General features: G+C 36.6%; 1 protein-coding gene across 6 annotated transcripts in view; it reads left to right on the forward strand.

Annotated features, from left to right (window-relative positions):
- Positions 1-20,249, forward strand: part of ROBO1 (roundabout guidance receptor 1) — a 414,052-nt gene that overhangs the window by 289,133 nt on the left and 104,670 nt on the right. For all 6 annotated transcript variants that reach the window (XM_037059025.1, XM_037059024.1, XM_037059028.1 and 3 more), the window contains exons 4-6: positions 9,131-9,251; positions 9,834-9,972; positions 11,815-11,942. In XM_037059025.1, the coding sequence (XP_036914920.1) occupies positions 9,131-9,251; positions 9,834-9,972; positions 11,815-11,942 (388 nt within the window). The remainder of the gene's footprint in view (positions 1-9,130; positions 9,252-9,833; positions 9,973-11,814; positions 11,943-20,249) is intronic.

Below are 20,249 nucleotides of genomic sequence, written 5' to 3' on the forward strand. Positions count from 1 at the left end.
TTTCATTGGTTGAGTCTTGTATGTGCCCTGACCAGGGATTGAATTCACAACCTTGGTATATCAGGACGAAGTTCTATCCAGCCAGGGCTGTGATATCATTTTTAAAAACATTATTTTTGTGTGATGAGATTAGTACAAATAAAGAGAATAAATAAAATTAATTTCTTAAATTAAAAAAAATCATTGGTGACTGGAGTGGTAGATATAAATTGTTTTATATAATGATTTTTGATAATGAAGATTTATCAAAAATTTACATTTTTATCTGACCAGCTACATTAAAATTCAGGTTCCAAAGAGTGAAACAACAACAAAATTATTAATGTGTACATTCAGTTATATAAAATACCTCACATGATATTAAACCATAATTAATAAAAATATGAAATTATGTAATTATAGACATGGCTTCTCTGTTAAGTTTTCTCATTGAATTATTTATGTGGGGGTGTGAGCAAGAAGTATTGCCAGATAAGAAACCCTGTAATTTCTTTGATATTCTTTGTTTCTTTGAGTTATACCATTTGTGTTATACTTGGTTATATGTATATTGAGATTGCTATGAGATGTGTATTTTAGTCAGTCCTATCATTTGTGCTATGTATGCAAAACCACCACCTCCAGTGGTTTTGCTTAATTTAGAATGCAGTGAAGCAGACGGTTTTTAGAAGGCCCCATAGTATATGTTAAAAGTACGTTTTAATCCAAATTGTTTACAGTGAAGGGTGATACCCCTCTTACAGCCAGGCTGTACAGTAATAATGGGTGGTATTCCACTTTCTTCCTTTCTCTGCTCCCTGCTTAAATAATTGTATTTTTTTGGTTTATTTTGTGGTGGTGGTGGTTGTTGAATTCATGCTAAATTTTAAATAAAAGCTGTTATTGTGCCTCTTCTTTCCATGTCTCTGTTGAAAGGAGTCCTTAGGGACCACAACTGCCCTGCAGTTTATTTCAGGAAGGAGAATGTCTGGGGGCTGTGACGGGCCATCTGGGGTACCTGCATCTCATTGTCATTAAGGAGTCTAACACCCATGAAAAGTACTGCTCCTGGAGCTTGCAACAGCTTGACGTCTGTTCTGTGGGTCAAAGATCCAAGCAGAATTGACAGCACTGCTATGGAGAAGTATTCCGGTCAAAGAGTTAGTAGTGAATTGTTTAAGGATGATACTCAGTTGTAATTCAAAACCTTTCATATCATTTACTTTACAAAATAGTATGAAACTGGTAAAAAATCAAGCTTTTCAGAAAAATTAATTTCTAAACCTTGGTGCTCTTAAAATTTTACTCATCATGTTAGATGTGTTTATCAAACAGAGTTATTGTAAATGAATATTTCTGAGCCTTCAGTGTTTTAGAAAATTATAAAAACTAAGTACTTTGTAATTTCTTACTGGTATGATGGCACCTATATGTCATATCTATATTTTAAACGTATTTCTCCTTTAGCATTATAAACCAGCATTTTATAATCAATTGTTATAATGTATTTTTAAAATAGTGTTTCTATTAAGAAACACACAATGTGAATGCAAAATTCTATTAAAGGAAATGAAATAAATTGTATGACAGTTTGGTGGTCGGCACTCTGAAATCATCTTTGAAGCCCTTAATATAATTAGTGGTTTCATTTTTGGTCTGCTGAATTCAAGTCACATTAGGTTAATGTAATTAAAAGCAGAAGAGATTTTGTGTAGCAAAACTGGCTAATGAGCCCCAGTGGTTTAGCATGTTAACCTGGAGGTGTATGGATCACATTGTGGGGGCGAGGCCTGAAAAAAGATTCCTGTGTAACAGACACTGCACATCATCTGACTTGCTTTAGGGTAGAAAATGAAGACATACCAAGGAGTTCATTTTAAGTTCATCTTTATTTCTGATTTTAAGCACTGATTGCAGGGTAAGCTGTATACGCCATAGAATAACCAGACAAAAAGGCTTACTTAATTTGCTGTTGGAAAGAGAGCATGCTTGTTTGTGTGCAAAGAAAAAGAAATGTTCCTTCTTGTATTCTGGAAAAATCGAATTCCAACTGCAGTTGTTTCATGCCTACCAGAAACATAAAATGATTCTCTTTTTGGGGGGTTGAAAAGCTTCATCTTATACCTGACTTTTCTATATTATCTCGTTATTCAGTAAATGATTTAGTAAAGGAGATAAAAGCATCTGCAAAGGGATTTTCAACTGCTTCAGCAAAGCCTTTAAGTATGAGAGAAGAGCTTTTACCCTTAAAAATGATTATTTATAAGTTCTTAAAGGGAAAATGCTAGCATCTAAGAATCCTGTATATCAAACACATTGAGGTTTTCCATATCTTAATGTCTCAAAACATTTGTTTTAGTCTGAGGCTGTTGGAAGAAAAATATTAAGTGTAAGAGTATCTGAAACTTTAGAGGTTTTTTTTTTTTTACCACCCTTTTCTTCTCTCCTCCTTGCCTTCTTCCCCCAAAGGAGCAAGACTACTGCATCTTTTTTGTTTTGTTTTCATCAAGTATGTAGATAGCCCAGGCCCCCCTTCAAGCACTGTCTAGAGCTTATGGAAATGTGGGCTTCTAATGTGGTTACTGCTGTGGGCTGCTAAGGTATATGGTAATGAGGAAGTAGGACCTCTGCTTTGGATTTTTGACATAGGCTAGATGCCAGCATATTGTCTGAAAGCTTAACAAGTTCTGCTTCTCCACTACCGGGATTATGTTAATTGAAGCAGTGTGGCTGCAGTGTAGTGTTTAACGTTGTGTCTGTTCATTATACAAACTCGTTTTTGATAGGTTTACAATTTGGCTGTCAAATCCAGCTGCAGGAAGAGACCTGCCAAGAAATATTTCTTAGCTTGTTTTAAATAGCACCGTTTTTCACATTTACAGTGTTTTGTTTGTGTTAGACATATTTTTCTTTTCTATGGAGAGAGAGAAAACATCAAGTTTTGATTTTACAAAGGGCCACTAAGATTTAGAATGTATAAAGTCCCATTTTACAATCACTGATTTTATATGACTCAACATAAAATGTTGCTGTTAATAGTAGGTACTTTCTGAAAGCTGGTATGTTGTATTTGATAGGGGTTATAGTACTGTGTTTTTCTGCTCTTTTTATTTAAAAGAACAAGCTGCCATGTAGTCCACAAATGTGACCATAGGCAATAGAATTATGGGTTTTGGTTAGCTGTGTTTCAGTTTCGCCACTGGTATGATGCCAGATCAGTTTGAATTTCTAGAAATTGAAAAGTATTATTTTCATCCTTTACTTTTTAAAATTTCTTTGTCATATTATTTTCTGTCGCTGTTGTTAATTTCTGCCTCTATCATCTCTGCAGAAATAAATTTTTCCCAGGTTTGCTGATGCTATTTAATCTCCCACTTAAATTGCAACATCTTCTTTGGGAACCTTAACCGTTATTACCAGTGAGTATAGAACAGAATAGAGTATTTTATAAAGAAAGTCTCCTATTGATGGAGTGAAAATTGTGTACAGGTAGTTATACTAATTTTGGAACTCTAGGCAATAAGTAAACATTTATTGTAATTTAACCCCTCCTTATTTTTGTCATTTTTAATCCAGCATTTATCCTTAGGCCAGATTCTCAGCCTTGGGGCTGTTGACATTTTGGGTGTGATGATGATTCTTCATTGGGGGGGGGGTCTCCTGAGCAATGTAAGCTCTTCAGCAGCCTCCCTGGCCTATTATACCTACCGTGAGTACTCACCTGTCCCAGTAGGGACAACCAAAAGTGTCATTGCCAAATACCTTCTGGGAAATGGAGGCTCATTGCCCCCATAGAGAATCACTGTTTTGGAGGAAATAAGTAAAACATATTTAGCCTAAGACTTACTTGTTCCTAAGGCTTTGCTGTATTGATTTAATACTCATTTTTGTCTCACAAAACTTATGGATGGAAGATGTGTTAATAATAATTTCATGGAAAGCTTCTGAGTGTAGCCTAACCAAAAAAAGAAAAAAGATATTTTTATTGGACAAACATCTTTTTTTTTAAGATTTTATTTATTTATTTTTAGACAGACATGAAGAGAGGGAGAGAGGGAGAGGGAGAGAAACATTAGTGTGTGGTTGCCTCTCATGCACCCCACCCCACCGGGACCTGGCCCACAACGCGGGCATGTGCCCTGACTGGGATTTGAACTGGCAACCCTTTGATTTGCAGGCCCACACTCAATCCACTGAGCCACACCAGCCGGAACTGGACAAATATCTCTTCAATTATTAAATTCATAATTATAATTATAATGTACAGGCATTTTTCTAAGTGCTTTGATTAATCTCATGTAATCCTCACAACATTCTTGGAGGTAAGTTATAATGGTATCCCCGTTTTAAAGATGAGAAACGTAAATACAGAGGAGTTAATACCGTGCCTGAAGTCACACACACATAGTTTGAGGCCTTCTGACTTCAGGACCAATCCTCACTTTGTTTTGCTATGTGGCTGTAGCTACTTTTGATCAATTTGAAAGATTATCTGGGATTTTAAAATCTTTAAAATGATTTTTGGTGTATATTTTAATTTTGAGTTTGATTTCAACTTAATGTTGGTAAAGAATATCAGGAATAGAAAAACCTAAATACATTTTAGTTGGCTTCATTGAGCTACAGATGATTAATATTTATGCTATTGTTACAAAAAAAGTACATTTTTCTTACTAAAAATGTTTTCCAAGTTTAATATTATTTGAGGACTCAATTAGCTATGTTACTTTCCCATCCATATAGAAATGGCATATGTAAATGAACACAGTTGTGATAAATGTATCTTTTTAGTCATATAATGATACTAATGAAAAAATTCCTCAAGACCCCTGATTCATTTTTTAAAAAGTATTTCAGAAAAAAACTGTCATGGTGACCTGTACTATTGTAGTTTGTTTCCTTACAAAGGGCAGAGGAAATATTTTGTGCAATGCCTGGTGAATTATTGTAAAGTTGAGCAGTAGATGTGATTTAGCAAACAAGTCTGTAAAATAAATTTTTATGGAACGGTAACAATTTATTTATATATAAAACAAAAACAGTTCCTGCTGGTGTGAGAGCTAGCCGGCTAACCAAAGGGTCACTGGTTCGATTCCCAGTCACAGCACATGCCTGGGTTGCCAGCCAAGTCCCCAGTTAGGGGGTGCACGAGAGGCAACCACACATTGATGTCTTTCTCCCTCCTTTCCCCTCTGATTAAAAATAAATAAAATCTTTAAAAAAACAAAAACAAAAAAATCCCCACAGCTATGCATTCAAAAAGCATAAGACTTGTGGTAGATTAGTTAGAAAATATTTCCAAGATTCAACCATGTGTAATATGTAATTGGGACGATGGTAATAGGGTATGTACAACACATTCTTGAGGACTTTCTAGCTTTCTTTGAAGTTTTAGTTTACCTCAGTTACTGTTTCCTCCCATTCATCTCAACATTGGAATTTTTCCATGACTGAGAATCTCCTGGCTGTCGCCTCATAACTCTTGTTAACTAAATTCCCCTTCTTCTCCATTTACACAGATTCTTTCAGAATATCACAGCATTGAGCTGTAATATATAATGTTAATTGGTGTCCCACGTGTGCCTGAGCAAGTTGATTTAAAACTCTGCATTCTCAAGTATTTAAGATTTGTAAAAGTAAATTATTACTATGTTTTACTGAAGCCATAAAAATAAATCTGTATTTTGAACATTATTTATGTTCTCACGCTTGGACTTATTCTGTAGAAGTCCAAGATATTTAGAAAGATACTTAAATATCTTTTGAAATTATTATTTTTTAATCCTCACCCAAGGATACATTTGTTGATTTTTGAAATAGAGTAAAACAGAGAGAGCGAAAGGGAGACAGAGAGAGAGAGACATCAATGTGAGAGAAAAAAGAACATCAATCAGTTGCCTGCTGTATGCTCCCCAGCTGGGAATCAAACCACAATCTTTTGGCATATGGGATGATGCCCCAACCTACTGAGCCATCTGGCCAAGGCTAAAACTATTCTTAAGTCTTGTATTTTATTGTAGATAGGACTCACTGACTTAATTTTTAGAACAAAAAGAACAAAGCTTTTATTTGTTTATTTATTTTATTTTGTTGTGACTGTAACATAATGTGTAATTCTTTCAGAATTGGACTGACCACCCAAATATGCAGGGACATTGAAGGTTGGATTCTAGGGTATGGAATGAGGCTCAGAGTTTTGTCCCAAGTTAGAAAACCAATGAAGGAACATGTAGGACAACGTCTCAGATCACTTAACTTTCATATCAAGAAGAGAATTTGTCACCTTCCTTTTTTCTGGAATGATTTTGTTTCCTTAAGATTTTGGAAAAGTTTGTGTTTTTCAAAATATGTATATGGTGAAAGGTTACAGGGAAACTTCTTCGGAGGGTCTTGTTATTATGGTACACAGATTTTCTGTACTTCAAGAACTTGAGATTATTAAACTCAAGTTGTTAATCAAGCTCTGAGCTGTGCATTTCTTCTCGTTTCTTGTGCATCTCTTGCAGCCGAAATCACGTATCTTACTAAAATCTTAGTCCTGTTCCAACTTTCTATGTGACATCGGGCAGGTCACTCTTGCTTTCATAAAAATTATATAATTTACCGGGCATTGTGAGGGTTCCTGGGGCCATAGACAGGAAGTAGATACGCTTCTCTTCCTTGGGGTTCACAGGCGGGGAGGAAATCTGACATTTAAAAGGATAATTAAGGCCTGTTGTGCTGATGGGCAGAGAAGAGGGATGTGGGAGGAAAAGTTGTGCTTTTCTGAGCTGCTGACCCCTAAGTGAGAAGTGAGGTTATAATACTTTCTCCTCGCAGTCTCACAGCAATTTTATGCTAAAGACCCAAACTTTACAAAAACATAGAAGAGGTAACACGGCCGTCCGATAGCTCTCACGCTGGGTAGACATTTGATTTAAGAATCTCACTTTGAGGCTTTCTACGGACATAATACCCCTGTGAGAAAAGAGATATTCGAAAAGAGGATGATTTTCGGTGTTGTTTCTAACCTGGGAACAATGGAGTACTTGAAACGTCTACCAAGAAGAAAATAGTTTGGTAAATCTATGTTCTGTAATAGAATACTATGGGTAACAGAATACTAGGTAGCCATTGAAATAGACTCTAGGGATCTGTATACAATATTTTTAACATTTTTTAAAATATTTTATTTATTTATCTTTAGAGGGGAAGGGAAGGAGAGAGGGAGAGAAACATCAATGTATGGTTGCCTTTTGTGCATCCCCTGCTGGGAGTTGGCCTGCAGGGGACTAGCCTGCAACCCAGGCATGTGCCCTGACTGGGAATCGAACCGTGATCGTCTGGTTCGCAGGCCCTTTCTCAATTCACTGAGCTACACCAGCCAGGGCTATTTTTAACATTTAAAATGTAAAAATATCCTCAATATATTACTGAAATGAAAATGCAGGTTCCAGAAGAACACGTATCACATGAATAGTAGACTTAAGGAAGATTCTTTTTTACATGACATTTATTTTTTCGTCATATTATTCTGTTTGAATATTTAGGGTAGTATATATGAAAACAATAAAATTACTCTTAACATATCTTATAACTACTACAAGCCTTTACATAAATGCTTCATTGGATAGCAGACTGGATTTTGTCTATAAAAGCAGGTTACATTCACCTTGGCAGGGTGACTCAGTTGGTTGGAGCATCATCCTGTACAAAAAAAAAAAAAAAAAAGGTTATGGGCCTATCCCAGGTGCGGGCATGTATGGAAGGCAACCAATGGATGTCTGTCTGTCTGTCTCTCTCTCTCTCTCTGCCTTTTTCAGCCTTTCTCTCTGAGTTTGGTGAGTATGTCCTTGGTGAGGATTAAAAAAATTAAAAAGGGGATTGGATTCAACAAAATTTTTTTGAGTAACTAATACATGCAGGCATTACTCTCCATATGAGGAAGAGAGCCATGAAAAAGGTGGAGAAAAATCCCTGGGTGGTTTCAATATGGTACATAAAGAATTGTGAATATTTTCAAAGTAACATGATCGAAAACAATATCGAGTTCTAAAGTCACAGAAATTAAAATTACCCTGTTAATAGTTACACATTTGAGTTGAAATAAGACAATTTAGGCATTCCAAAACAGTATAGCCCCTCTTTCATAAAGTAGTAGTTTCAATAAACCAGTGTGATAGACAAATAACTCTGTTTAGATTAATAACCTCCCCCACCCCCTCCCTTCCCTCTCCCTTCCTTTTTTCTTTCCATCTTTCTTTCTTTCCTTCTTTGCTAATTGACATACAGCACAGAATAACTCTGGGGTCAAAACCTCCATGAATAAACATTTGGAAGTTAGCCCTGACAAAACCTTTCCAAGGTTCAGAGCATTATAGATATTCACGGGTAATTGAAGTTAGCTCCCCACCAAAAGGATATTAAATTAAGTAAAGATAGTTCAGTTTCCACATCCTGGTCTTGATTCATGGTTAGCTTCAGCTTACTTATTGTACTGGAAGTCTGTTTACATTTGTAATTAATTCTTGTTCAAGTAATTAAATGTTCAAGAGTGTACCAGAATGACTCTCCAGATGATTTATTGGTATCAGTTTAGTCTCCACCTCCTAAGTCCCCAAGAACCTGTGTGGGCACCAGCAAGGCCTATGTTTTTTAAATGCCAGATTCTGCAGTGTTTGGGCAATTAGGATATATTCCTTCAAAGCAACTATGAAAAATTAATAATTAGAGACACTTTTATTTCCACATGTTATAATATTAGAATGTGCTTTCTTAAAATCATTTACAGCTAATATGTACTTCCATATAAACTATAGTCATAAGGTTTTAAGAATTTTCCTTTTCTTTTTTCTACGTGCTAACCACATTATTCACACAATTTTTTGGTTTTCATTTAATAAGAAGAAGGCCGGTTCAGAAATACAAATTTCTCATTATGTAAAATAAGGTAACTTTACTAGAAATGTAGGCAAGTAGAAAAGTTTTGCCTCTTATATTGTGCCTTTGGAATAAATTCAGTTTCAAGTTACTACCTGTAAATATAGCAAGTACTACACATTGGCTTTTTTATATAATTTTGCTTTGTATGCTTAGAAGGTAGACTTCTCTCTCTGATGTAAAAACACAGCTAAGCAATTTTAATAGTGTGCCTGTGAAACTTTTTTTTAAGATACGAGGAGGAAAGCTTATGATTACTTACACCCGCAAAAGTGACGCTGGAAAATATGTTTGTGTCGGTACCAACATGGTTGGGGAGCGTGAGAGTGAAGTAGCAGAGCTCACTGTCTTAGGTAAGTGCCGTTTTACCTAACCTGCTCACGGTAAAGCTCATCGTGTATTATTATTTAGTATCTTTGTACAAGGGAGAAAGAAGCAACCTTTTTAAAGAAGGGTAAGCAGCACTCCTGGGATGTGGGAAGAGGAGAGAAGGAGTAAGTAAAGCAGCCTGAGACACAGCATCTAAGACATGGGGGCAAAACTGGGACAAAGCACTAAACATAGGGAGGAGTTTCTACGAGTAGGAAACTATGTGGAATAATTTTCTCTTTTTCTTTTTTTTTATATCCTCACTTGAGGGCATGTTTATTAATTTTAGAGAGCGGGAAAGGGAAGGAGAGAAAGGGAGAGAGAAACATCAGTCAGTTGCCTCTCAAATGCAGCTGATGGGCGACCAAGCCTGCAACCTAGGCATGTGCCCTGACTGAAGGTAGAACTCGCGACCTTTTGGCTTATGGGGACGCCCTGAGCCATGCTGCCCAGATTGGGCTAATTTTCTAAATAGGATTTTAAATTATAAATCTATTCTGACTGAACATATAAAATCTTTTTAGTTCATCTTTTTGTTATTTTGAGAAGGCTTTTTCTAATTTTAGAGAGACCATCATTTGTGAAGAGACCTAGTAACTTGGCTGTAACCGTGGATGACAGTGCGGAATTCAAATGTGAGGCCCGAGGCGACCCTGTGCCTACGGTGCGGTGGAGGAAAGATGATGGAGAACTGCCCAAATCCAGGTATAGATCAGAAGTTAATGATGTGATTAATCCACTGAGACCTTCCCAACAGAACATGGTTCACATGTGTGTTATTACAATACTCAACTCTCCTGGACTTCGTGGTGAGGGGCCAGGCACATCTCACATCTAGAGATGATTAGAATCAGGCTGCCATGCTTTCTCTCAGGATTTCAGATAAGAACTATACATCGATGACCCTGGCCCGCCCAAGTTTCTCTTATGTTCAACCAGACCGCAATTAATATCAATTGCTTATATGAGAGTTGATAGGGTAAGGAAGGAAGGTATGGCATTAATAATATAGCTAGGAACCAGTGAAAAAGCAGGCTGCCTTTTCTTTGTCTACAGCATCACCAAGGAGTAATAGAAGAAGTCAGAGTTCCTTGGTATCTGTCAAGTCCTTAAACTGTCTAGGAGCAGAGATATACTCCCAGCCTCAGGAAGCGAGACAATGAGATGAAGCGTTCAGATGCTGTCTTCCTTCGCCGATGTGTCCATTCCTTCCGTGTGCCTGCATCGAGCCCCTGCTAGGTTTGGGGGTTACAGTAGTGGCTTAGATATATTTTCTGCCCTCAAGAGCTCACAGGGGAGGACATGTATAGATACACAAGAATGCACCAAACCCTTTGGTCACGTAAAAATTAGACCATTGAGAGAAGTAAGTTAGGAGGGAGTTATCAAAGGGAAGTGACCTGCCAGCTATGCTGTGGGAAAAATACATCAATTTGATAAGCAAGAAAGAGGAGAAGAGTATTCCAGCAAAAGAGACATCACAGCATACATGAAAAGCTGAGGAAGAGCAGTACATGTTCTGAATGGTAGGAAGTTTAGCATGGCTAGTATGTAAGGTGTGTGATAAGAAGTGATATTACATTCATGTGGGGAGGGGCTAGGGTCAGGGTCGCCACTGTCACTCATATAAGTGACATGAATTTGCCTGCACTGGGAGATGATGGGGAGAGAGGAGTCCATAGTGACAAGGAATTTCTGAAAGTAAATTGAGAATTAGATGATTTGTTAGATATAAGGTGCTGGTGAAGAAAGATGGGTAGCTTGTGTTAGGAGAAGTTTGTTTATGTGATAGGGTAAGGAAAGAAACTTCTCTTTAACACTGAATATTAGGTACCCGAGAGATATGGTATTTAATTATTAATCAGTTGGGATTATTTGGAGCTTAGATGAAATATGCATTGAAAACGTTTGGGTGGTCAATCAGTATATAAACTGTGGTAGGTAATATAATTCAGGGATATTACAAAGAGTAAAAGAGGGCTTAAAGTGAAACTTCAGGGGGAACCCAGCACTTACGGGGAGAGAAGTGAGGCGAGGGAAGGGTCTCTAGAATGTGTCTGTCTGAGTTCAGGTGACTATGCCACTGACCTAGCTGAGGACCAGCTCCAGCCTGTTACCTTCCCTCCTCCGCCTGGGATTTCTCCTGTGCAAAGTAGATTTGAGCCTAATACTTCCTACAATGGTTATAAGAATTTTAAAAGATAAAAATCTATAAAACTCTTTCTGCCTGGTATATAAAAATTGAATGGTCACTATCTTTTGACCTTAATGTGAATACAGTAGCTTGAAGGAATGAAAAAAATAAGTTCCAAATGTTTCCAAAAATATTTTTTAAATGTGGTTCAATATTTTAGCCCACATAAATTTAAATGGAAGCTCTTTTCTATGTGCTTGCTGGTATAGAGGAATGCCACATTTTTCCTCCTAGTGTTTTAAATTTTCTGAAACAAATGTTGGGTGTGATTTCATGCCCAAACGTGTCTTATTTGTAATGATGAAGACTTTTCAAATAGAGAGTCACTTAATTGTCTTTTGTTATGCCACTAGATATGAAATCAGAGATGATCATACCTTGAAAATTCGGAAAGTGATGGCTGGTGACATGGGGTCATATACTTGTGTTGCAGAAAATATGGTTGGAAAAGCTGAAGCATCAGCTACTTTGACTGTCCAAGGTAAGGTGTTGGGAACAGTTTGCTGTGCTTGTTTTATATGAAAAAGCATGCTAATATTTGAAGAAAATATCATTGATTGTCCTAGTCTATATTGAAGAGAGGCTTTAAATAGCGCTAGGAATATTTTAAGGAAATTGATGTTTTGCCTATGGGAACAAATGCCTATAAGCATTTCCTGGAACAAATGCTCATAGGCATTTGTTCCAGAAAATTGAATTAAATCTTCAAAATTACGGAGCGTTCTGTCTTGGTCAAGTAAAGGAGGAGAACGTGCTGGAACCTCTGGGTCTGCAAACATAGAGCCCTTCTAATTTCTTCATTAAATGACAGCTATTGCCAAAAACTTTATCTTTTAATGCAAACAAATCTACTATCCCTTCAGGTCATGCACTTTCAAGGATCTGTGTAATCTGGAAAACAAAAATGAAAAGATTCCATTCCCTCCAGAATGCAAGATCCACCCACAGCCAAGGGACTTTTGCAGTCTTTTTCTGTGCACACAGTGTCTGTGACATAACACACACTCAGTGAATGAATTATTTATTTCCACTCTGCTGATTTTGATAAGGACTTATTATTTAGTCTCATAGGAGCCAAAAGTGGATTCCATATTCTATGGCCATGAGTTTATGAGTGTCAGAGTGATGTCTTAAACTGATGTGCAGAAATGATTCTGTCATCTTCTTTGTATTCCTTAATCCATATGTTTTTCATTCTTATAATCCCTTTTCTCCTTTCTCCATAATTACATTTTACAGTGTCTCATCTGAGAATTTTCTCTCATTTTTTCCCATTTGAGAAAGGACACAATTTATTGTGGCATTTGAGAGACAGTGACCTTTAAACATTTTGTTGGTGAAAAAAATTCTGACTTTTGTAAGTATATAGAGTAAACAGGGATCTTGGCCATGAACCACTTAGCTTGTTCCTTGGTCTGACATTAGCTGTACTGGGTGCTGTCATCTTTTCTCAACAGTCTCCTCTAAGGCTATTAGGAAGAAAAAGGTGGCTTTTGAGGGAGTGCTTCTACTGTGGGCTTTCTACAAAAGAGCCTTGTGGGCTTTTTAACAGTAGAAAAAAAGAATAAAGAGTATTTCCTTCTTGTCTTTAAAGCCATTATGTCCCACTTTGGGGTTTTTAGCTGAACCTCATAAAAACAAAAGATAAAAAAGAAAGGATCGAGAACAAACATTGAATTTCTAAGAACTAGACTACTTCTCTTTAATCTGAGTTAGACTTGAACTCCACGTAAGGCTAACACTGTAAGAAAAGAAAACCCCTTCACATTTAGAGAAAGCATATATTTAAGAGATGTCAAATCCAAGTTCAAAAGCCCTCCAGAGGCAGTGAAGGTAGCGCAGGATGAATAGGAGACATGAAAAGGTGTGTCTGTCTCCAGGCAGTTGTGACAGGAAGGTTGATTGTCCATCACATTAGTCAGAGAGGTGTATGTAGTGTTTCATTTTATGTTTTATAGTTCTTTACCTCGGGAGTCTGATGCTTTTATAAAGAATAGCCTTTTTTGCTGTGTCTACATTAGACATTGAAATCAAAATAGAGGTGTCCCCCCCCCTGCAATTTTAAACTCATTTTTAAAGCTAATTCAGCCTTAAATTTTCTATATGGAATCCTTGTTCCTTAGGCTCTCATTTCAATGGAAAATGTGTACAAGTGATCAAATCCAGAAACTACTTGAAGAATTTTGTTCTTATTTCAGCTGCATTGCTTTCTATAAACTTACGGGAGATTAGTATATTGTTGAGAAGGTATTTGATTGAACTATTAAAATGTGCATATTAAGATCACTGTTAAAGTATCTTTAACATGCTGGAATAATACATATAACACACCAAAGAAAGCAGTATGATTCCAGACCATAAAAGTAACTAAGAAAAATAAAAGAGGTAACTTTTTAAAGGAAACTCAAGACGTTGTATCGTTTTTCTTCATTTGAGATTGAATGTAGAAAAATAATAGGTACTACAAAGGAAACTAATCAGAAATGAGTAAATTTGATAGCAGGAAACAATTATAGTAAGAAATTTAGTAGTGTAGTTTTTTATTTCTGTGTTTTACTTTTGGTTCATTTTGAGAATGGGCTGTGGGAGTCAATATGAAATTAGAAATACTCTTCCTTTTGCTCATTTCTCATACAGTGAATATTTAATTTTGAGAATTGATGCTGTACAATAAAGCTGTGCTCTCCAGACAGAAGTTATAGGAAACACATCTCTTAAATAAAGGTCACTGTGATTTTCACCTTCAGTAAAGACACGATATGTTCTAACATTTAAAAAATAACTTAATTTGAGAATTACTTTCTTTTTTCTATATGTTTTCCTTGAAATCCCAATTCTGCTTTTTCTGGATACGCTATCTGTATGTATATCCTCAAACATTCCTGCCTTAAACATTCCTTGATTAACTCTAAGTATTTTTTTTCTACTTGTGTGCTGTTCACAGTGCTTAGCATGGTAGTGGGCATCAAGTAGGCAGTTTATCTAATAAGTGTTTGTTACAAAGTGAAATGAATATGGACGTGAACCTTCTGCTTGAGTGGTAGAAATATCTTAGGGATGTGGGGGTGTCCTAGAGGAAATTCTAGCAGTTTCTAGTGGCTTTGCTCCTGAGCATCAAGAGTAGGTTCAGATGGATCAAATTTGAATAGATTGCATCTGTGATGCCTGCCTGCCTGCCTGGTGGTCTGTGTTTGAGAGGAAACAGAATAAAAGCTAGGACTAGGCTGAGTTTCCTAAACTTATCAGAAGCTATTTAAATGTACAGATTATCTAGCCTGCTTCTGGAGCACCTGATTTAGCAGATCTGAATTGGGGTGCAAAAATTTGTTTTTATTACTTTTGAAAACAATCAAGTTCATGAATCTTTGCACTGAGGAAAAGTTCCCTGATGAATTGATAGAAATAATAAATGGCTTAAAAACATTTCTTTAAAGTTTGACGGTTGCCAGGACTGGAAAAAGTATGTTACAGAGAATTGTGTAAATAAGGTCATGGACTTTGGAGTCAGACAGAATTTAGTTGAGCTCTCCGGCCTCTGTCGTTTGCCAACTGTAAGATTATTTACACTCCCCGGGACTCAGTTTCCTAGTGTATAAAATGAGTATAGTAAAGCAAACTTCACAGCATTTTTGTGATGATTGAGTTAAACTACATGAAATGTTTAACATTATCTGTTACAGAGTACATATTTTATACATGAAGAACATTATATTCATATTAGTGTTATTATTGATAGCTTTATTGCTTAATTTTAATAATGATTGGTTATTTCATAAGAAAATAGTAATGTTCACCTTACTCTAGACAGGTAATTTTTCTCTGCTATTGTAACTGAGGAATCTTCAATACTAATATATTCATAAGTGTTATGTAACACTACAGAAAACTTTCAAATATAAATTACTACATTTTCATTAAAAAACACCTTTTTGGCTTTTGACCTGACCGTTGTGTCTCAGTTGGTGGGGCTTTGTCCCACAGGCAAAAGGTTGCCCGTTTTGATTTCCCATCAGGGCACATTCCTACATTGTGGGTTCAGTCCCTGGTCAGGGTGCATACAGAGTCACTGACCAATGTTTCTCTCCCTCTCTTCCTCTTTCCCTTCCGCTCCCTCTAAAAATAAATAAAATCTTAAAAATAAACTGTATTGACTTTTGTAGTAAATCCAGTGCTGGATCTTGTTAGTGCCATCAAAGCTTGTGCTAGACATATGTTGAAGTTTTACAAAAGAACTAGATAAGTGAATGAAAATTATGACCATTTGGGAATAGAAGTGACTCAAAACTGTTGTATTCTATGTGCACTGCAGTGCTCTTGCTATGGAAAAGCGTTCATCAGAGGATATTCGAACCCTACTCTGATGGTCTTGTCTCTAAGAATGACTGTTTTCCGCTTATGTGGATTCTCAGCATTTCATGTTATCTTTCTCTAAATTAGGGGTATTTCCTGGTAATTCATTCTGAGACTAGTAAGATTATTCATGAGCAAATATCCTCAAAAACTTCAAACTTCTTCTCCTTACTGACGACTTGAAAGTTTCAATTAAGTACTCTGTCACATGACCCTAAAACCAAAGCCATATATGCATCTCACATAACAGTGTTTGGATTACCTTTTATTGGGAAGCAGAATGCAGAAGCCACTGAGCCAACTTAAAATATTCATTAATTATAATATAGACTTATTTCACTTGGAAAAGAGGTAAATTATGACACTATTGGGAAGCTTCTGATCAAAAATATGTACATCCAGGCCACTGTAAGTTTTTAGCCAAAAAAATAAAATCCAGATTCCTTCAATTTGCATGTCAGTTCTGGTGCATTATGGAAGCTGTTAGAATGAGCCTCACAGACTGTGCAGTAATTTGAACTGTTGAAAAATAATTAATGTCTATTACATGACCAATAAAATATGGTGATGTAATGCTGTTTAGAATGATTACAACAGAAAAATTGTTTCTGTTTAACTCCCAGTTAATCAGACAATTCATTGAACCTGAACTTGATATTCTATTATATTCTGGAATAATCAAAGACTTATCACTTATAAATTTAACCCATGGGTGGTGTTGCATTTATACTCAGTGTCTACCCTGATTTTTTCTCCATACGTGTAACATTCACATACTTCCTCAAGAATTTTCTTTGTGAACTTCCACTTGGTGTTCCCAGAATGCTAGCAGGTTTGTTTTACATTTTACTATCTTAACCTATACCTATTAGACCTTTGTTAAATGCTTGCCATGTGCGCCTCAGAGTTCTTTGAATCACAGAATAGCCAACCTAAATTTTTTACTTGTTTTTATTTTTGAACCAACTCATGGTGTTTTTTTTCCCCTTTGGCTAAAGGCAGCCTTTAAGAAAAGCGTAATGGATATAACTTCAAAGCAACTAAAAGAAAAATAAAGGAAGACAAATATTTTTATTTACTATATTATTTGTAACAAAACCTTTAAATTAGTAATTATTTATTTATAAATAAATACTTATTTATAAGTATTGATAAATATTTATACTTATAAGTATTTATAAATAAATAAAAATGTTGACAGTTTAAAAAGTAATTTCACTTAATAAATACTTATTTGTAAGTATGTATAAATACTTATTTATAAATAAATTAAAATGTTGATAGTTTTTAAAATAATTCCATTTTTGAGGAGTGATATCCCAAAAGAAAGATAGAAGATAAGGCTATATACAGTTTAAACTCTAAATTCTCCCATTTCCTAATTTGCTGTCTGCCTCTAAGAATTCTGATGACTCTTTGCTTCAGTGATACTCAGTGTTTAAACAAGGCAAACTAGATGGCGTTATTAATCTTTCCACTCCCTTTGCAATTTTACAGATAAAGCAGCTCTTATTACTGTTAAAATTTCATTTCCAGAGTAAATTTGCGTCCCTCTATCACCAGAGTGATCATGTTCCCATTGCCGTGTCTGTCACAGGAAACCAAACTGAAAACGGACTTCCACACACCAGCCGCTCCTGGAGCAATCACATGTTATCTTCACTGAGTTGAACCATTAAGAAAATTTAATCCCATTTCTGTCTATCTCTCTGTCAGTAGGAACGCAGAGACATTGAGTCCTCCCGTTTCCCTTTAGCCCTGACTGCAGGGCCAGTCAGACCCTGGACGCTGGTCATTGAGACCTAAGTTCACACCCCACTGCACTCCTCCGAAGGCCCTTCCCAGCGACGGTTATTGTTTGTAGCTCAGGAAACAGTTGCCTTTCTGCCCTTTCAGCAACCACTCTATTAAAAGAAAAGGCAGATGCCAACGCCTCTGAACCAGGTGATGCTCTGCTACCAGACCAGTAGGATTTCGGAGAAACCCCAGCCTTTGTCTCCTCTGCCCTTGCCCATTGTTTCCATGATGTAAAATGACTCTATTCCCTCGGTTTCGTTTGCTTTACTTTTTAAATTATAAAATATGATATTCAAATGAATATTCAAATGCAAGATCTGAAGGTTGTGCATTGTCTTCCGTTTTGAAGAATTGCTGTTTTCGTCGGAGGTTTCCCATCAGTATTTATGTCACAGTACAGTGAAGGAAAGAGCCTTCCCTCATCAGGATTGATTAGCCTCTGACAGCTTCTGGGAGGGAGCCTTAAAGTCTTAGATTGCCGTGAGACCAGGGAGGCACAGTGGTAGAGAAAAAGGACTCCTTCTGTCTTCGGGCTGACTTAGTTACTACTAATGGGATGTTTTCTAGGGCCTCTCTCCTCACTGCTAGTGAACCTTATGCTTCAGACAAGAAGCTTTGCTGACTCCTGTGTAGTGTCCGAATAAACTCAGAAGTGCACGGTAGTTAGAATACAACTTTTCAGCGAAAAATGCTTTTCAGTGAAACAAGAAGCGGCTATCAGGTGTCTGTCTAAGCTTTTAAGTTTCTACTGAGCAGAGTGTGACTATTTATTCACAGGAAATAATGGTGAGGCAGTGAAAATGGGAGAAGACTCAGCATCAGAGGCCACATGCTCTTATCTTCCACATTCAATTGAAAGCACTGTAACCTGCAGTTAGGCGTCAGTAGATAGCTTGGGTGGTGGTGGAGTCATGCTTTACCCTGTTCATTCTCGTATGACAGTCATCACGAAATCCTACTTATTTTGCCTTTTCAGTATTTCTCAACTCTCTCACCTTCTTACTATTGCTTTAATCCAGGCCTCCTCTCTCTCACAGTGAAATGGTTAACCTCTAACAAGTTTCCTTGCCTCTATCTTGCCCCATTCTCCACACAACAGTTTCATCAACCTAAAACACAAATCTAGTTATATTAATTTTATCCACCAAAAAATTATCATGGTTCTCATCGCTCCAGAAAACCTTCTAAAATACTTAATAGTGCTCTGCCTGGCCGCTTAGCCTTTTCTCTTGCTACCCCTCCCTTTCAGTCTAAGATCACTGCATTGTTTATGTATTCTTCTGTGCACATACTGTGTGGCTTTCCTCTGGGCTTTTGTTTGTTGGTCCGTTGGTCTAAAATGTCCTGGCCCATCTTCTACTTACTAATTACTCCTATCCTTGGACTCTGATCAGGAAATAATCCTTGAAGAAGCTTTGCCAGGTAGCTCAGTCGGCTAGAGCATCATCCTGATAACACTCAGGTTGTGGGTTTGATCCCTGGTTAAGACACATATAAGAATCAACCAATGAATGCATAAATAAGTGGAACAACAGATTGATGTTTCATCTAGCTGTTTCTCTTTTTCTCTAAAAATCTGCTTTAAAAAACAGTTTTAAAAAAAAAGAAGAAACTTCACAGATAGTCGCTACACTAGTGTAACAGATTTCCCCATGCATATACTCACTGGATATTACCACCATTCTTACTGCATTTCAGTATCTGCCCCCACTTGACTGTGAATTCTTTAGAGGCTCACTTTGTTCTCTTTGCCTTCCTAGTGCCCTTGCTTGTGACAGTACATCCTTATATCATTTTCTGTGTAAATCAGGGGCTGCCCTGATCCCTACCAGCTGTGGGATCCTGAGTAAGTTACTTATCTGCTGTGAGTTCTAGTGTTCTCATCTGTTCAAAAAGTAAATGTATATATAATTCAAACATCATATTGATACAAAATAAAATAACTAAAATATATCTCATAAAAGTAGCTCATAGATTATAAAGTGCTTATGCAAAAGGAATTGTTGTTATAATTATTTTTTTCATAAATTTTTCCAAAACAATTAAAAAATCCTTCGGTCCTGGCTGGTGTAGCTCAGTGGATTGAGTGCTGGCATGTGAACTAAGGGGTTGTGGGTTCAATGCCCATTCAGGGCACATGCCTGGGTTTTGGGCCAGGTCTCCAGTAGGGGCCATTGGAGAGGCAACCACATATTGATGTTTCTCTCCCTCTCTCTCTCCTTCCCTTCCACTGTCTCTAAAGATAAAAAAATAAAATCTTTTAAAAATTATTCAGATTTCTAGTAATATTTACTTTGTCCATAGAAATTTATTTTTTTGATAGCTGATTAATGTAGAATTTAGTAATTGTTTTCCTTTTTTGTGGCGATTATGTTCGTAATTCCCTGATATTGAGATCTGTCTTTGAAAGGCACTCCTTAGTATTCCTTTGGAAAGTGTTTTAAAGACATACGTTTTTTTTTTTCCTGCTGCTGCTGTTACCAAACATTTTGTAAAATAGAATCAATAGGATAGTCTTTCTGACACACTTGGATTCAAGTGCTGAATGTGCAAGTTAATAATTTCTGGTTTTCAATTTTTCCAACAGTTAAATGGGGTGAAATTGTCTAGCTTATAAGATTGTTTGGGGGATTAAATGAGC

The sequence above is a fragment of the Sturnira hondurensis genome, unplaced genomic scaffold, assembly GCF_014824575.4.
Source record: "Sturnira hondurensis isolate 20B ecotype Veracruz unplaced genomic scaffold, ASM1482457v3 Scaffold0010428, whole genome shotgun sequence".
Lineage (NCBI taxonomy): Eukaryota > Metazoa > Chordata > Mammalia > Chiroptera > Phyllostomidae > Sturnira > Sturnira hondurensis.